Source organism: Panthera pardus, unplaced genomic scaffold (genome assembly GCF_024362965.1).
Source record: "Panthera pardus isolate Hobbes unplaced genomic scaffold, ASM2436296v1 HiC_scaffold_11, whole genome shotgun sequence".
NCBI lineage: Eukaryota > Metazoa > Chordata > Mammalia > Carnivora > Felidae > Panthera > Panthera pardus.
Window position 1 is genome coordinate 44,151,829 of NW_026526666.1, and position 12,220 is coordinate 44,164,048.

Genomic DNA, 12,220 nt, shown 5'->3' on the forward strand with positions numbered 1-12,220 from the left:
ATAGGGTGAAATAGGGCTCAAACCTATTAGTCTATGTATTAGCACTTTTTAAACACCAAATGTATATTAGGATAATAACGTGTGAGAGTGATAAGGTGCTATATAAAAGTAACTCGTATTGTATATTGTATTACTCCCATATTGAATCATATGTTAATATTGATGGTTAAGATCATTTGCAAAACTTTAAATCACCATAATTCTATAGTCAATTACATGCTATTACCATTTCTATATGAGTGACAAAATTTGCTAATAGAATAATTGATTCTAGGAGCACCAGACTATACATTTTATATATATAGCTCTTAATTCAGGAATTTTTTATTAAGAAATGCTCTAGGGGTGCCTGGGTGGCTCAGTCAGTTAAGCATCCAACTTCCAACTTTGGCTCAGGTCATGATCTCATGGTTCGGTTTGTAAGTTCAACTCTGCAGCGGGCTCTGTGCTGATAGCTCAGAGCCTGGAGCCTGCTTCAGATTCTGTGTCTCCTGATCTCTCCACCCCTCCCTCATTCATGCTCTGTCTCTGAAAAATAAACAAACATTGAAAAAAAAATTTTTAATGCTATAAAATAGGGGCTCCTGGGGCTCAGTCAATTAAGCATCTAACTTTTGCTTTAGGCTCAGGTCATGATCTCACAGTTTGTGAGATTGAGCCCAGAAGTTGGTGAGTTCAAGCCCATCAGACTCCGTACTAACAGTGCAGAGACTGCTTGGGATTTTCTCTCTCTCCTTCTGTCTGCCTCTCTCTCTCTCAAAATAAATAAACTTAAAAAAATGCTATAAAATAAACACTAAAATTCATGCAGGGAGGTAATGACACCTACAGTTTCTAAACTATTCCAAAAAGTCACTTGAGGATAATACTTTAAACTTTTGAATACTGCATGGAAGAAACAAGAAAAGCATTACTATAAAGCCAACAGACCATCTTTCTATTTAGAACAATGGAAACTAAGTTCTAATGACCAGAGAGCAAATATTTTAAATCATCTGTAAGGATTATTTTAACAAAATTGTCATCTATAATTATAATAGTGCCACCTGAATCCAATGGTTTAAATAGTTAACAAGAAGTTTGTTAAACCCTCCTTCCCATAATAACTGAAGCCCAATCATTAGCCACTGAAAACTACTGATATTCTGGGTTTATTTATTAAGTAATATGATACTGTAATTCACTGTAACTTGCCCCACTATTACACCTCTGTGTGTGTGTGTGTGGGGGGGGTGGGGGTAGAGGGCAATACAACTATGACAGGTTGATTTTTTTTTTTTTCCAAGGGGAAGTTAGAGCTGGAATAAATTGCTGTGAGAATACAGGGTAAACATGAGATTCTCAATGATTCACCTAACAGCAGTATCTGCAGAAAGGTGACAAAACATAGCTCAAATAGGTGAACGAGGTAACAAATGCAAAAGGAATCTAAGATATGCCAATGCATTAGGAGTGGAAATAGTTCCATCATAATTCTCAGTGGCTAAATCAAACAGTATTGGGTTTTCAGTGTCATATGCTGAAAAGATCATTCAAAAGTAGGAACAGGGCTACTAGGATGGTGAACATTGCAGACACTATGACTTATGAGAAAATATCAAGGGAATGATTATACTGGAACATAAAAGAATAGTAACTTGAAGGGCTGCTATATGAAAAAGGTGAACATTTCTTTTCCAAAAGGTAGTGGATGAGTAACAGTCCAGGATATGAGGAAGAACTTTCTAAATTTCATATGACAGAGAATAAGCTCTGTCATACAAAAGTAAGTCTTTACCACTCAATGTGGTTACTAGAAACAAACATATTTAGAAAATAGTATAGAAGGGATTCCTGAATTAGGGAGGGATTCTCACATTTGATCAGATGATGTTCAAGGTTCTCTCCAATTTTGAAAGTCTAAGAATATAAACAAAAGGAAGTACTATGATTATGATGTATCAAATCTTTGAGTCATAAGGAAATAGCCAAAGACGAAAAAGTTTGGGGTATCAAATCTTTGAGTCACACAGAAACTTGGGGAACTTTGGGGAACTTTTGGCAGGAATAAAATATGAGCATTAAAAGAAGGCCTCTAATTTACTAAAAACAAATAAATAAAACTTAAGTAAAATGTAAAGCCAACCAAGAATATGCCAGAATGATTAGCAAAAAAGGGTCAATAGTTATTACCACAGTTCTTGAATCAATTCAGTATAAAGCTTATTTCTAGGGTAAACAGAGAAAACTTTGAGAATTTATATCTTGTGGATCATTTTGAATTTCCACTATTGTTTTATTTCAGAGCCATTGGATATATCCCTACTACATTAGTTTATCCACTTTTAACTTTCATTTTCCTCTCCATCTGTATTTCCTACTGGGCGGTGATAGCAGTGTATCCTTTGGTAATTGACATCTTTAAACCTCAGGTTCACTCTGTTATTCAAGAACCAAGAGTTTGTGTCCAGTGTTTTCCATCCTGGGAAGACTAGAAACACACTAAAGGTTTTTTATTTTTGTTTTTCCTTTTTTTTTTTTTTTTTTTTTTTGCTAAGCTCTAAAAAAAAGTTTTTCTACTGATTGAATTTCCCCTCAGATAGGTCATATGGTAGATTTTGTTTTGTCTTCACATATGGTACTTCTTCTTGGCAATAACTGAAGAAAATTCCTTTGTATTTTAATGTTAAGGGATCACTCAGTACAGCTAACCCATCTTCTATCATTCTGGGTCTGAAAAATGTATGAATTATTAAAAGATTAGAAGTTTTTTTGAAGTTAATCTCTCAGTGGACTTTTGAGTGATCTGCATTATTTTCTTGTCTATCTACTTTCAATCTACCAGCAAATAGTTTATCCTTAATAGACTAACCCAGTTACTTGGCTACATCAGGGGTACCTGTATACAAAGTCATAACCCCAGAAGGGCAATGTAAACATGAAAATACAACCTGTGACCCAGAGGTAAGTAAAAGAAACTAACTCTTTAACTTACTTCAATACAGAAGTCTACTACATTTCACCTAGCAATTGTAAAAATCATTCTGAAATAGTGGCATTAATGGGAATCACTGTTAAGAAGGGAAGGGTGGATCAGATGTTAGGAGAGCACTGAAAATGGCAGGCAGAATAGAGAGAAAGCACTATTCTTTCCTGAGCTCATCTGTTCTGTTACATACCCAACAAGCAGGTATGGTCAACAACAACACTAATAAATGTGAAATTTTAGCGGGGGCAGAGTGGTGAACATATCATGGAAAATCAAACACTTCCAGAGCTCATTAAAGAATAATATAAAGTGATGGGAGAGAAAATAGGAATAACAGCAGAAGCTAATGGGGGAATAGTAGGACATGCAATTGGGGGCTACATAAGTGGAGAAAGGAAAGGTGTTATCTTAGAATGGCATTTAATATGATATCTGTATTTTTTTTTCTGAGTGCAGATTTTTAATACAACTGAAATTGCCAAAGCTTGCCCTGGGGCTCAGTGTAACTTTGCTTTCTATGGTGGAAAGAGCCTGTACCATCAGTACATCCCTACCTTCCAGATATTCAATCTATTTGTCTTTCTCTGGCTTATAAACTTCGTCATTGCACTGGGTCAGTGTGCCCTTGCTGGTGCCTTTGCTTCTTATTACTGGGCCTTGAAAAAACCTGATGATATCCCACCATATCCACTTTTTACTGCATTTGGACGAGCCATACGGTAAGTTTCACATTGAGCCCTACATCTATCTTCTCAGTTGTGTTTAGTGTGCTTGTAATTCAGTCTTATGCTTATGTAATTCAAGTGGAAAGGTAAAAATGAGGTCAAAGACATGATTTAAAATTCATGGATGTCCACTAGCTATGTCTGATTTTACAGCCACAGTTTTATAATCCCAAACCAGGCCGAAATCCTTGTAAAAGCCATAAGTTTCTGGTGGAGCACCTGGCTGGTTCAGTTGGTGGAGCATGTGACTCTTGATCTTGGGGTTGTGAGTTCGAGCCCCATGCTGGGTGTAGAGATTACCTAAAATCTTAAAAAAAAAAAAAAAAAAAGCCATAGGTTTCTGGAGAGAAGTGGTAGGGGAAGGGGAGGGCACCAAATTTAAAATTAAGAGTTAACTTAGCTGTGTCTCTCCATTGCTTCACCCAAACATTCTATTTGACTGTAATGTGCTATTGGTATCATTTTTGTAGATGAAGGGCAAAATAGACGTTTATCATTTAAAATCCTCTGTGAAGACTTTTATCAGTCTGAATAAGAAAGTGTAAGCAGCTCTTCCCTAGCAATCTGCCTGCAGATCCTTTTTACCTATTACAATTTTTTAGCATACTTTTAGTTAATAGTAAAGATATTTTAACTTTCATTACCATTTTATCTCTACCCAGATATCACACAGGATCCCTAGCATTTGGATCTTTAATTCTTGCATCAATTCAAATATTTAGAATAGTCTTAGAATACTTAGACCGCCATCTTAAAGGTAAGACTTCAGAATTGTTTTCTCAGATTTCCTGACTTTTGTGAAGAGAATAGATTGGGGCAGAGAGTTGGGGAGAACATGATGACTACAAGTTGGACTAGGATAATAAGGATGGAGGTGGTCAGGCCAGGGATATGTTTGGAAGGAAAAGCCAGTGGGACTTGCTGAGAGGATATGGGGCAGGAGGGGATAGGAAGAGGAGCAGTGGTGAAGAAAAGAGAGAAAATGTGTGTGTGATGTTATTTTCTAAGATGTAGAAACCAGGAGAAGCAAATTTCAAAGAAAAGATGAAAAACTGTGTTTTGGCATGGTGGAGATGTGAAGCAAACCTGGGGCTCAGGACGAGTCAGGATTAAAATATAAATGTAGATGTCATCAGCATAAACCTTTACACATAACACATATAGTTTACAAACAAACTCTACTTTGAATGCACTTTAAAATATTTTATTGGCAAAACAATCTTCAAACAGAACAAAGTTGAATACTCCCAGATACCTCATTTCAAAATTTAATATAAAGCTACAGTAATCAGGGTGCCTGGGTGGCTCAGTTGGTTAAGCGTCCGACTTCGGCTCAGGTCATGATCTTGTGGTTCACAAGTTCCAGCCCCGCATCGGGCTCTGTGCTGACAGCTTAGAGCCTGGAGCCTGCTTCAGATTCTGTGTCTCTTTGTCTCTCTGCCCCTTCCCTGTTTTCTGTCTCTCACAAAAATAAACATTAATTAAAAAAAAAAAAAGCTACAGTAATCAAAACAGTGGGGGGGGGGGGGCACCTGGGTGGCTCAGTCGGTTGGGTGTCCAACTTCAGCTCAGGTCATGATCTCACAGCTCATGAGTTCAAGCTCTGCATCGGGCTCTGTGCTGACAGCTCAGAGCCTGAAGACTGCTTCGGATTCTGTGTCTCCCTCTCTCTCTCTCTACCCTCCAGAGCTCATGCTATCTCTCGGTCTCAAAAATAAATAAACATAAAAAAAAAAGTGTGGTGCTGGCATAAGGACAGACACAGAGACCTGGAATAGAGAACCCTAAAATGAACCCTCACATATAAGGCCATTCAAAGGGGAAAGGACCATTTTTTCAATTAACATTTCTAGAAAAACTGGATATCCACATGCAAAAGGACTAAGTTGGGCCCATATTCTACACCATATACAAAAATCAATTCAAAATGGATCAAAGGCTTAAACACAAAAACTAAAACAAAAGTAAAACTCTAGAAGAAAGCAGAGGAGGAAATCTTTGTGGACGCTGGATTTGATGAAGATTCCTTAGATGTAACACCAAAAGCACAGGCAACAAAAGAAAAAAAAAGATTAATTAGATTTCACACACACATACAAAAAGCTTGTGCATCAAAAGACATTACTAAGAGACATTACTAATGAAAAGACAACCATAGGAGAAAATATTTGCAAATCATCTACCAGATAAGCAATATTCAGAATATATAAAGAGCTTCTACAACTCAACAATAACAATCCAATTCAACATGAGCAAAGGATTCTTAAAATTATGTAAATTTTTTCAGCTTTATTGAGGTATAATTTGCAAAATTGTAATATATTTATAGTATACAACATGTGATTTGATATATACATACGTTGTGAAAGGAATCCCACATTCAAGGTAACAAACATGTCCATTACCTCATATATTTATCTTTTCTTTTTCTCCTTCCTTCCTTCCATTTCTTTTCTTTTCTTTTCTTTTCTTTTCTTTTCTTTTCTTTCTTTCTCTCTCATTATTTTTGATGAGAATGCTTAAATTCTACCTTTCAGCAAATTTAAATTGTACAATGTAGTATTATCAACTATATTCACCATGTTGTGCATTGGATGCTAAGACCTTTTTCATTACCTTTTTCACCCTTTCAACTTACAACTTCAAATTTGTACTTTTTACCAGTTCTCCCTATTTTCCCCGTTCCCCAGCCTGTGGTGACCCCCATTCTAAGATGAGTTCAACATTTTAAAAAATTCTACATATAAGTGATATCATGTGTATTTGTCTTCTTCCATTTGACTTATTTCCCTTAGTATCATGCCCATCAAGTTCATCTGTGTTGCTGCAAAAGCAGGATTTCCTTTTTAAAAGGTGAATAATGTTCCTTGTGTGTTTATACCACATTTTCTTCATCCACTGATCCATTAAATGACATGTTTCCATACATTTATATCGTAAATGATGCTGCAGTGAACATAGAAATACAAATATCTCTATGAGACAGTGATTTCATTTTCTTTGAATATATACACAAAAGTAGAATTGCTGGATAGTATGATAGTTCTATTTTTAATTTCTTGAGGAACTTCCATACTGTTTTCCATAGTAGATGTACCAATTTACATTCCTACCACCAGTATACAAGAATTCCCTTTTCTCCACATCCACACGTCCACATCCTTATCTTTTGTCTTTTGGATAACAGACATCCTATCTTCTATCTCATTGTAATTTTTATTTACTTTCTCTGATAAGTAGTAATGTCAAGCACTGTTTCATGTACCTATTAGCTATCTTTATGTCTTTTTGGGGAAAATGTCTGTCTGGGTCCTTTGCCCATTTTTTAAAAATACGTATTTATTTTGGGGAGAGTGCAGTGGGGATGGGGCAGAGAGAGAGGGACAGAGGATCCAAAGCAGGCTCTGCACTGACAGGCAGACAGCAGTGAACCCAATGTGGGGCTTGAACTCACAAATGAGATCATGACCCGAGGCAAACTTGGATGCTTAACTGACTGAACCACCCCGGTGCCCCGCCCCCCATTTTTTTAAATTGGGTTATTGTTTTTTGGTTTTTGCTATTAAGTTCTAGGAGTTCCTTGTATATTTTGGATATTAACTCATTATCACATATATGGTTTGCAAATATTTTCCCCTATTCCATAGATTGCCTTTTAATTTTGTTGATGGTTTCCTATGCTGTGCAGAAGCTTTTTAGTTTGATGCAATCCCACTTGTTTATTCTTTTGTTGCCTTTGCTTTTGGTATTAAATCCAGTCATTTCTAAGACCAATGTCAAAGAGCTTACCCTATGATTTCTTCTAGGAGTTTTATGGTTTCAGGTCTCCATTCAAATCTTTCACCCATTTTGAGTTGTTTTGTGTGGTCTAAGATAATTGTCCAATTTTATTCTTTTGCATGTGGACATTCAGTTTTCCCAAAACAACTGAATTGAAGAGACTAACCTTTCTCCACTGTATATTCTTGACTCCTTCTTTGAAAATTAATTGAGCATATATACATGGGTGTACTTCTGGGCTTTCCATTTATTCTGTTCCATTCATTTGTGTGTCTATTTCTTTCCCAGTGCTATATACTATTTTGATTACCATTGCGTTGTAATATAGTTTGAAATCAGGACATGTAATGCCTTCAGCTTTGTTTTTCTTTCTTAATTGTTTTAGCTATTCAGTCTTTTGTGCTTCCAAACAAATTTTAGGATTGTTTTTTCCATTTGTGTGAGAAATTCCATTGGAATTTTGATAAGAATTACATTGATTTTTGTAGATTGTATTGGATATTATGTACATTTAATAATATTAATTTTTCCAACTCATGAATATGGAATATTTTCATTTATTTGTATCTTTATTTCATCAATGGCTTATGGTTTTCAATACACAGTAATTCCCCACCTTAGTTAATTTTGTTTCTAGGTATTTTCTTGGTTTTGATGCAGTTTTAAATGGGATTGTTTTCTTAATTTCTCTTACCAATAGTTGGTTGTTAGTATATAGAAATGCAGCTGAATTTTGAATATTGGCTTTGTTTCCTATATTTCATTGAATTCATTTATTAGTTCTAATAGTATTTGTTTGCTGGACTATAGGGTTTTGTATAAATACTATTGTATTATCTGCAAAGACAATTTTATTTCAACTTTTCCAATTTTAATGCCTTTTACTTGTTTTATTGCCTAATTGCTCTGACTAGGATTTCCATTACTATGTTGAATAAAAATGGCAAGAATGGACATCCTTGTTTTCTTCCTGATTTTAGAGCAAAGGCTTTCAGCTTTTTACCATTGATTATGATGTTAGCTGTAGGCTTGTCATATATGGCTTTTATTATGTTGATGACTTATATAACCAATTTATTGTGAGTTTTTATGATGAAAGGAGGTTGAATTTTGTCAAATTAATTTTCTGCATCTACTGAGATGATGATGATTTTTATCCTTCATTTTGTTAATGTGGTACATCACATTTATTGATTTGCATGTATTGAACCATCCTTATATCCCTTGGATAAATCCACTTGATCTTGGTGTATTATCCTTTTAATATACTACTGAATACAGTTTGCTAATAGTTTGTTGAGGATTTTTGCATTTATAAATGATGGGTACTCCAATGATGGGTACATAAATATAATTTTTATATTCTTTTGATGAACACACTCCTTTATCACTGTATAATGGCCTTCATGTTACAGTTTTTGGCTTAATGTCTATTTTGTGTGATATAAGTAAAGCTATTCCCACTTTAGTTTGGTTTCTTTTTGCACGAAAAATATTTTCCCAATCCCTCACTTTCATTTCAAAACCTGTCTGTGTTTTTAAAGGTGAACTGAGACTCTTGTAGGTAGCTTATAGTTGAGGTTTTTTTTTTTTAATCCATTCACTCTTTTGATTGGAGAATTTAGTTCATTTACATTATTGATAGTTATGGACTTTGTATTGCCATTTTGTTAATTATTTTCTGGCTGTATATTTTATGTCAAATGTCTTATAGTTCTATCAATCTATTTTAAGCTGATAACTTAATTTTGAATATGTACAAACACTCTACATTTTTACACTTTCCCCACATTTTATGCTACGGTGTTTTTGGTGACACAATTTACATATTTTTAGATTTTATATTGTAGTTGTAGTTATCTTTAATATTTTGTATTTTAATCTTTATACTAGAGTTGTGATTTACCTGCCACCATTACAATTTTAGAGTGTTCTGAATTTAACTATTTATTTACCTTTTATCAGTGAGTTTTATACTTTCACATATTTTCAGCTATCAATTAGCATCCTTTTGTTTCAGCCTAAAGAACTCCCTTTTTCGTTTCTTGTAAGGCTGCTCTAGTGGTGATGTACTCTTTCAGCTTTTGTGAGGAAAACTTTATCTGTCCTTCATTCTGAAGGACAATTTTGCCACATTGAGTTTCTTCCTTGGCAGTTTTTTTTTTCTTTCATCACTTTGCATATATCATTCCACTTCTTTTTTCTGGCCTATAAGTATTCTGCTGAAAAATCTGATAGTCATATGGAAGGAGGTAAAAGTCACTTTTCTACCACTGCTTTTAACTACCTTTCAACTTTTGAAAATTTAATTTTGTGTGTTTCAGTGTAGGTCTCTTTAGATTCATCTTTTTTGGTATTCTTTATGCTTTCTGGATCTGGATGTCTGTTTGTTTTTCCAGATTAGAGAAGTTTGCCACCATTATTTCTTTAAATAAACTTTCTGCCCCTTTCTTTCTCTCCTCCTTTTGGCACCTCCATATTGGTCTGTTTGGTAGTGTCCAATACATCCATCACTCTATCCATTCTTTTCTCTTTTTGCTTCTCTAATTGGATGAATTCAACTGTCCAACCACAATGAGTGCTACCATATGTGCTTGTACAGAACTGCCTATTTGTGTTGCATAGTGCTGTGGGACTTGTGGTTATAAACCCCGCTGGCTTTCAGAGCTAAGAGTTTTGGCGGCCTGTGCTTTGTGTGGTTGCCTTAAAAGTTGGAATTCTATATGTGCTGTCCAAACCTTTCACTCCTCAGGAAGAGCCTGATATTGGGGGGTATCTTCCTTATAGTATGGTTCTGTGCCAGAAATTGGCTTTACAGGAAGTTTGTCTAAACATTTCCTACCCATTTCACTATGGTCATTTTCTTAGTTTGCTGATGGGGTAGGAGTCATTCAGTTAGTCTCTGTTTTTTTCTCAGAAGACATTGTTCCACATGTAGCTGTACTTTAAGTGCATCTGCAGAAGGAGGGAAGTTCAGGAACCTCCTATGTCACCATCTTGGTCCCTTCCACAAAGGATTTGCATATACATTGCTCCAAAGAAGATACACAAATCACGAATAAGCACATGGAAAGATGCTCAGTATTATTCATTAGGGAAATGCAAATCAAAACTGTAATGTGGTTATGTGTAATGTGAAGGTACCACTTCATATCCATTAGAATGGCTACTATTTTAAAAAATGAAAATAACTAATATTTGTAGGATGAAGATAAACTAGGAACCTTAGTACATTGCTGATGGAAATGTAAAATGGTATAGCCATTGTGGAGAACATTATGGTGATTCTTCAGAAAGCTAAAGGTAGAATTGCCATATGATCCAGCAATTTCACTTCTACAGGTATATACTCAAAAGAATTGAAAACAGGAATTGAAACAGAGATTTGCACACAAGTTTCACAGTAGCCAAAAGGTAGAAAAACCCAAATTTCCATTAACAGATAAAAGGATAAACAAAATGTAATATATACCTGCAATGGAATGTTGTTAGGCTCTAAAAAGGAATGAAATGATAAACATTAAAAACTTTGTTAAGTGAAATAAGCGAGACACAAAAAGATAAATATTGTATCATTTCACTTACATGAGGTATCTAGAAGAGGCAAATTCATACAAAAATACAATAGAGGTTACCAGGAGCTGGGAAAAGGGGAGAATGAAGTGATTGTTTAATAGGCACAGAGTCTCTATTTGAGATGAAAAGTTCTGGAAATGGATAGTGATAATGGTGGTACAACACTGTGAATGCACTTACTGGATTGAACTGAACTGTACAGTATTTTACACAATTGAATTAATACACTTAAAATGGTTAAAATGGTAACTTTTATGTATATTTTACCACAATTGAAAAAAATTAAAAGCCTGTTTTTAAAGTTTTTGTGTTTTTGATTCCTAGAGTTTAGTCACAAATAATTCATCAATTTGAATATCTCATTTTCATAGAGGCCCAGAACAATATTTCTAAATTTCTACAATGCTGCCTGAAATGCTGTTTCTGGTGTTTGGAAACAGTGGTAAAGTTTTTGAACAGAAATGCCTATATTATGGTAAGTAGATTACTTTTTATTTACTAAGTTTCTTCTTTGCAAACCCCAACCCCATGTCTACATTTCCCATCTCTAACACTTTTTACATCATGCGGTTGAATTTACCACCATGATGATATAAGGATTTGTGAATCCAATGCATGATTCAGGGCCATGCTTTCCTAGTTGAGTAGTATGCTAACTGTACTTCATTATTACTGTTAATATCTTTTTAAAGAGGGAAAATATTTACCTTAGAAATTTTAAAATGTGCTAGAATGAAAAGATTTTGTGTGTCTTTGACATAGCTTAGTGGGAAGAAAGCTGAGTCTATGCATCACTCTGAGGAAAAAGAAAAAATACCTTCCTGGGATTCACATACAGAATGGTCTTTTTAAGAAATCTTATGTTGAAATGTGTGGGCATTGACCGGGCCTAACTGAATATGTTACTTATTTCCTATGGGAATAGGGAAGCTACTGAAGAGATTTTTTAAAATAGGAGCTCCAAAAGTATAATTCTAAAATTTAGCAACTACAACCTTATGATACTGGTTTGTTATCACCATGACACAGAGTCTGCAGGAGTGATCCAAATAGTCATGAAGATTCAAACTGTCATTAATTTACCTCCAGTGAGAATACTGTATTGAATCTCCTAATGAGTAAATCAAATGTATCAAAAGGCATTGGTTTCCTGAGAGTAATTATTAATTTG

General features: G+C 34.9%; 1 protein-coding gene across 5 annotated transcripts in view; it reads left to right on the plus strand.

The window, feature by feature from the left end:
- SLC44A5 (solute carrier family 44 member 5) overlaps positions 1-12,220 on the plus strand; it is a 377,137-nt gene that overhangs the window by 356,227 nt on the left and 8,690 nt on the right. For all 5 annotated transcript variants that reach the window (XM_019448853.2, XM_019448852.2, XM_053893793.1 and 2 more), the window contains 5 exons: positions 2,285-2,377; positions 2,856-2,943; positions 3,425-3,687; positions 4,356-4,450; positions 11,421-11,524. In XM_019448853.2, coding sequence (XP_019304398.1) covers positions 2,285-2,377; positions 2,856-2,943; positions 3,425-3,687; positions 4,356-4,450; positions 11,421-11,524 — 643 coding nt within the window. The remainder of the gene's footprint in view (positions 1-2,284; positions 2,378-2,855; positions 2,944-3,424; positions 3,688-4,355; positions 4,451-11,420; positions 11,525-12,220) is intronic.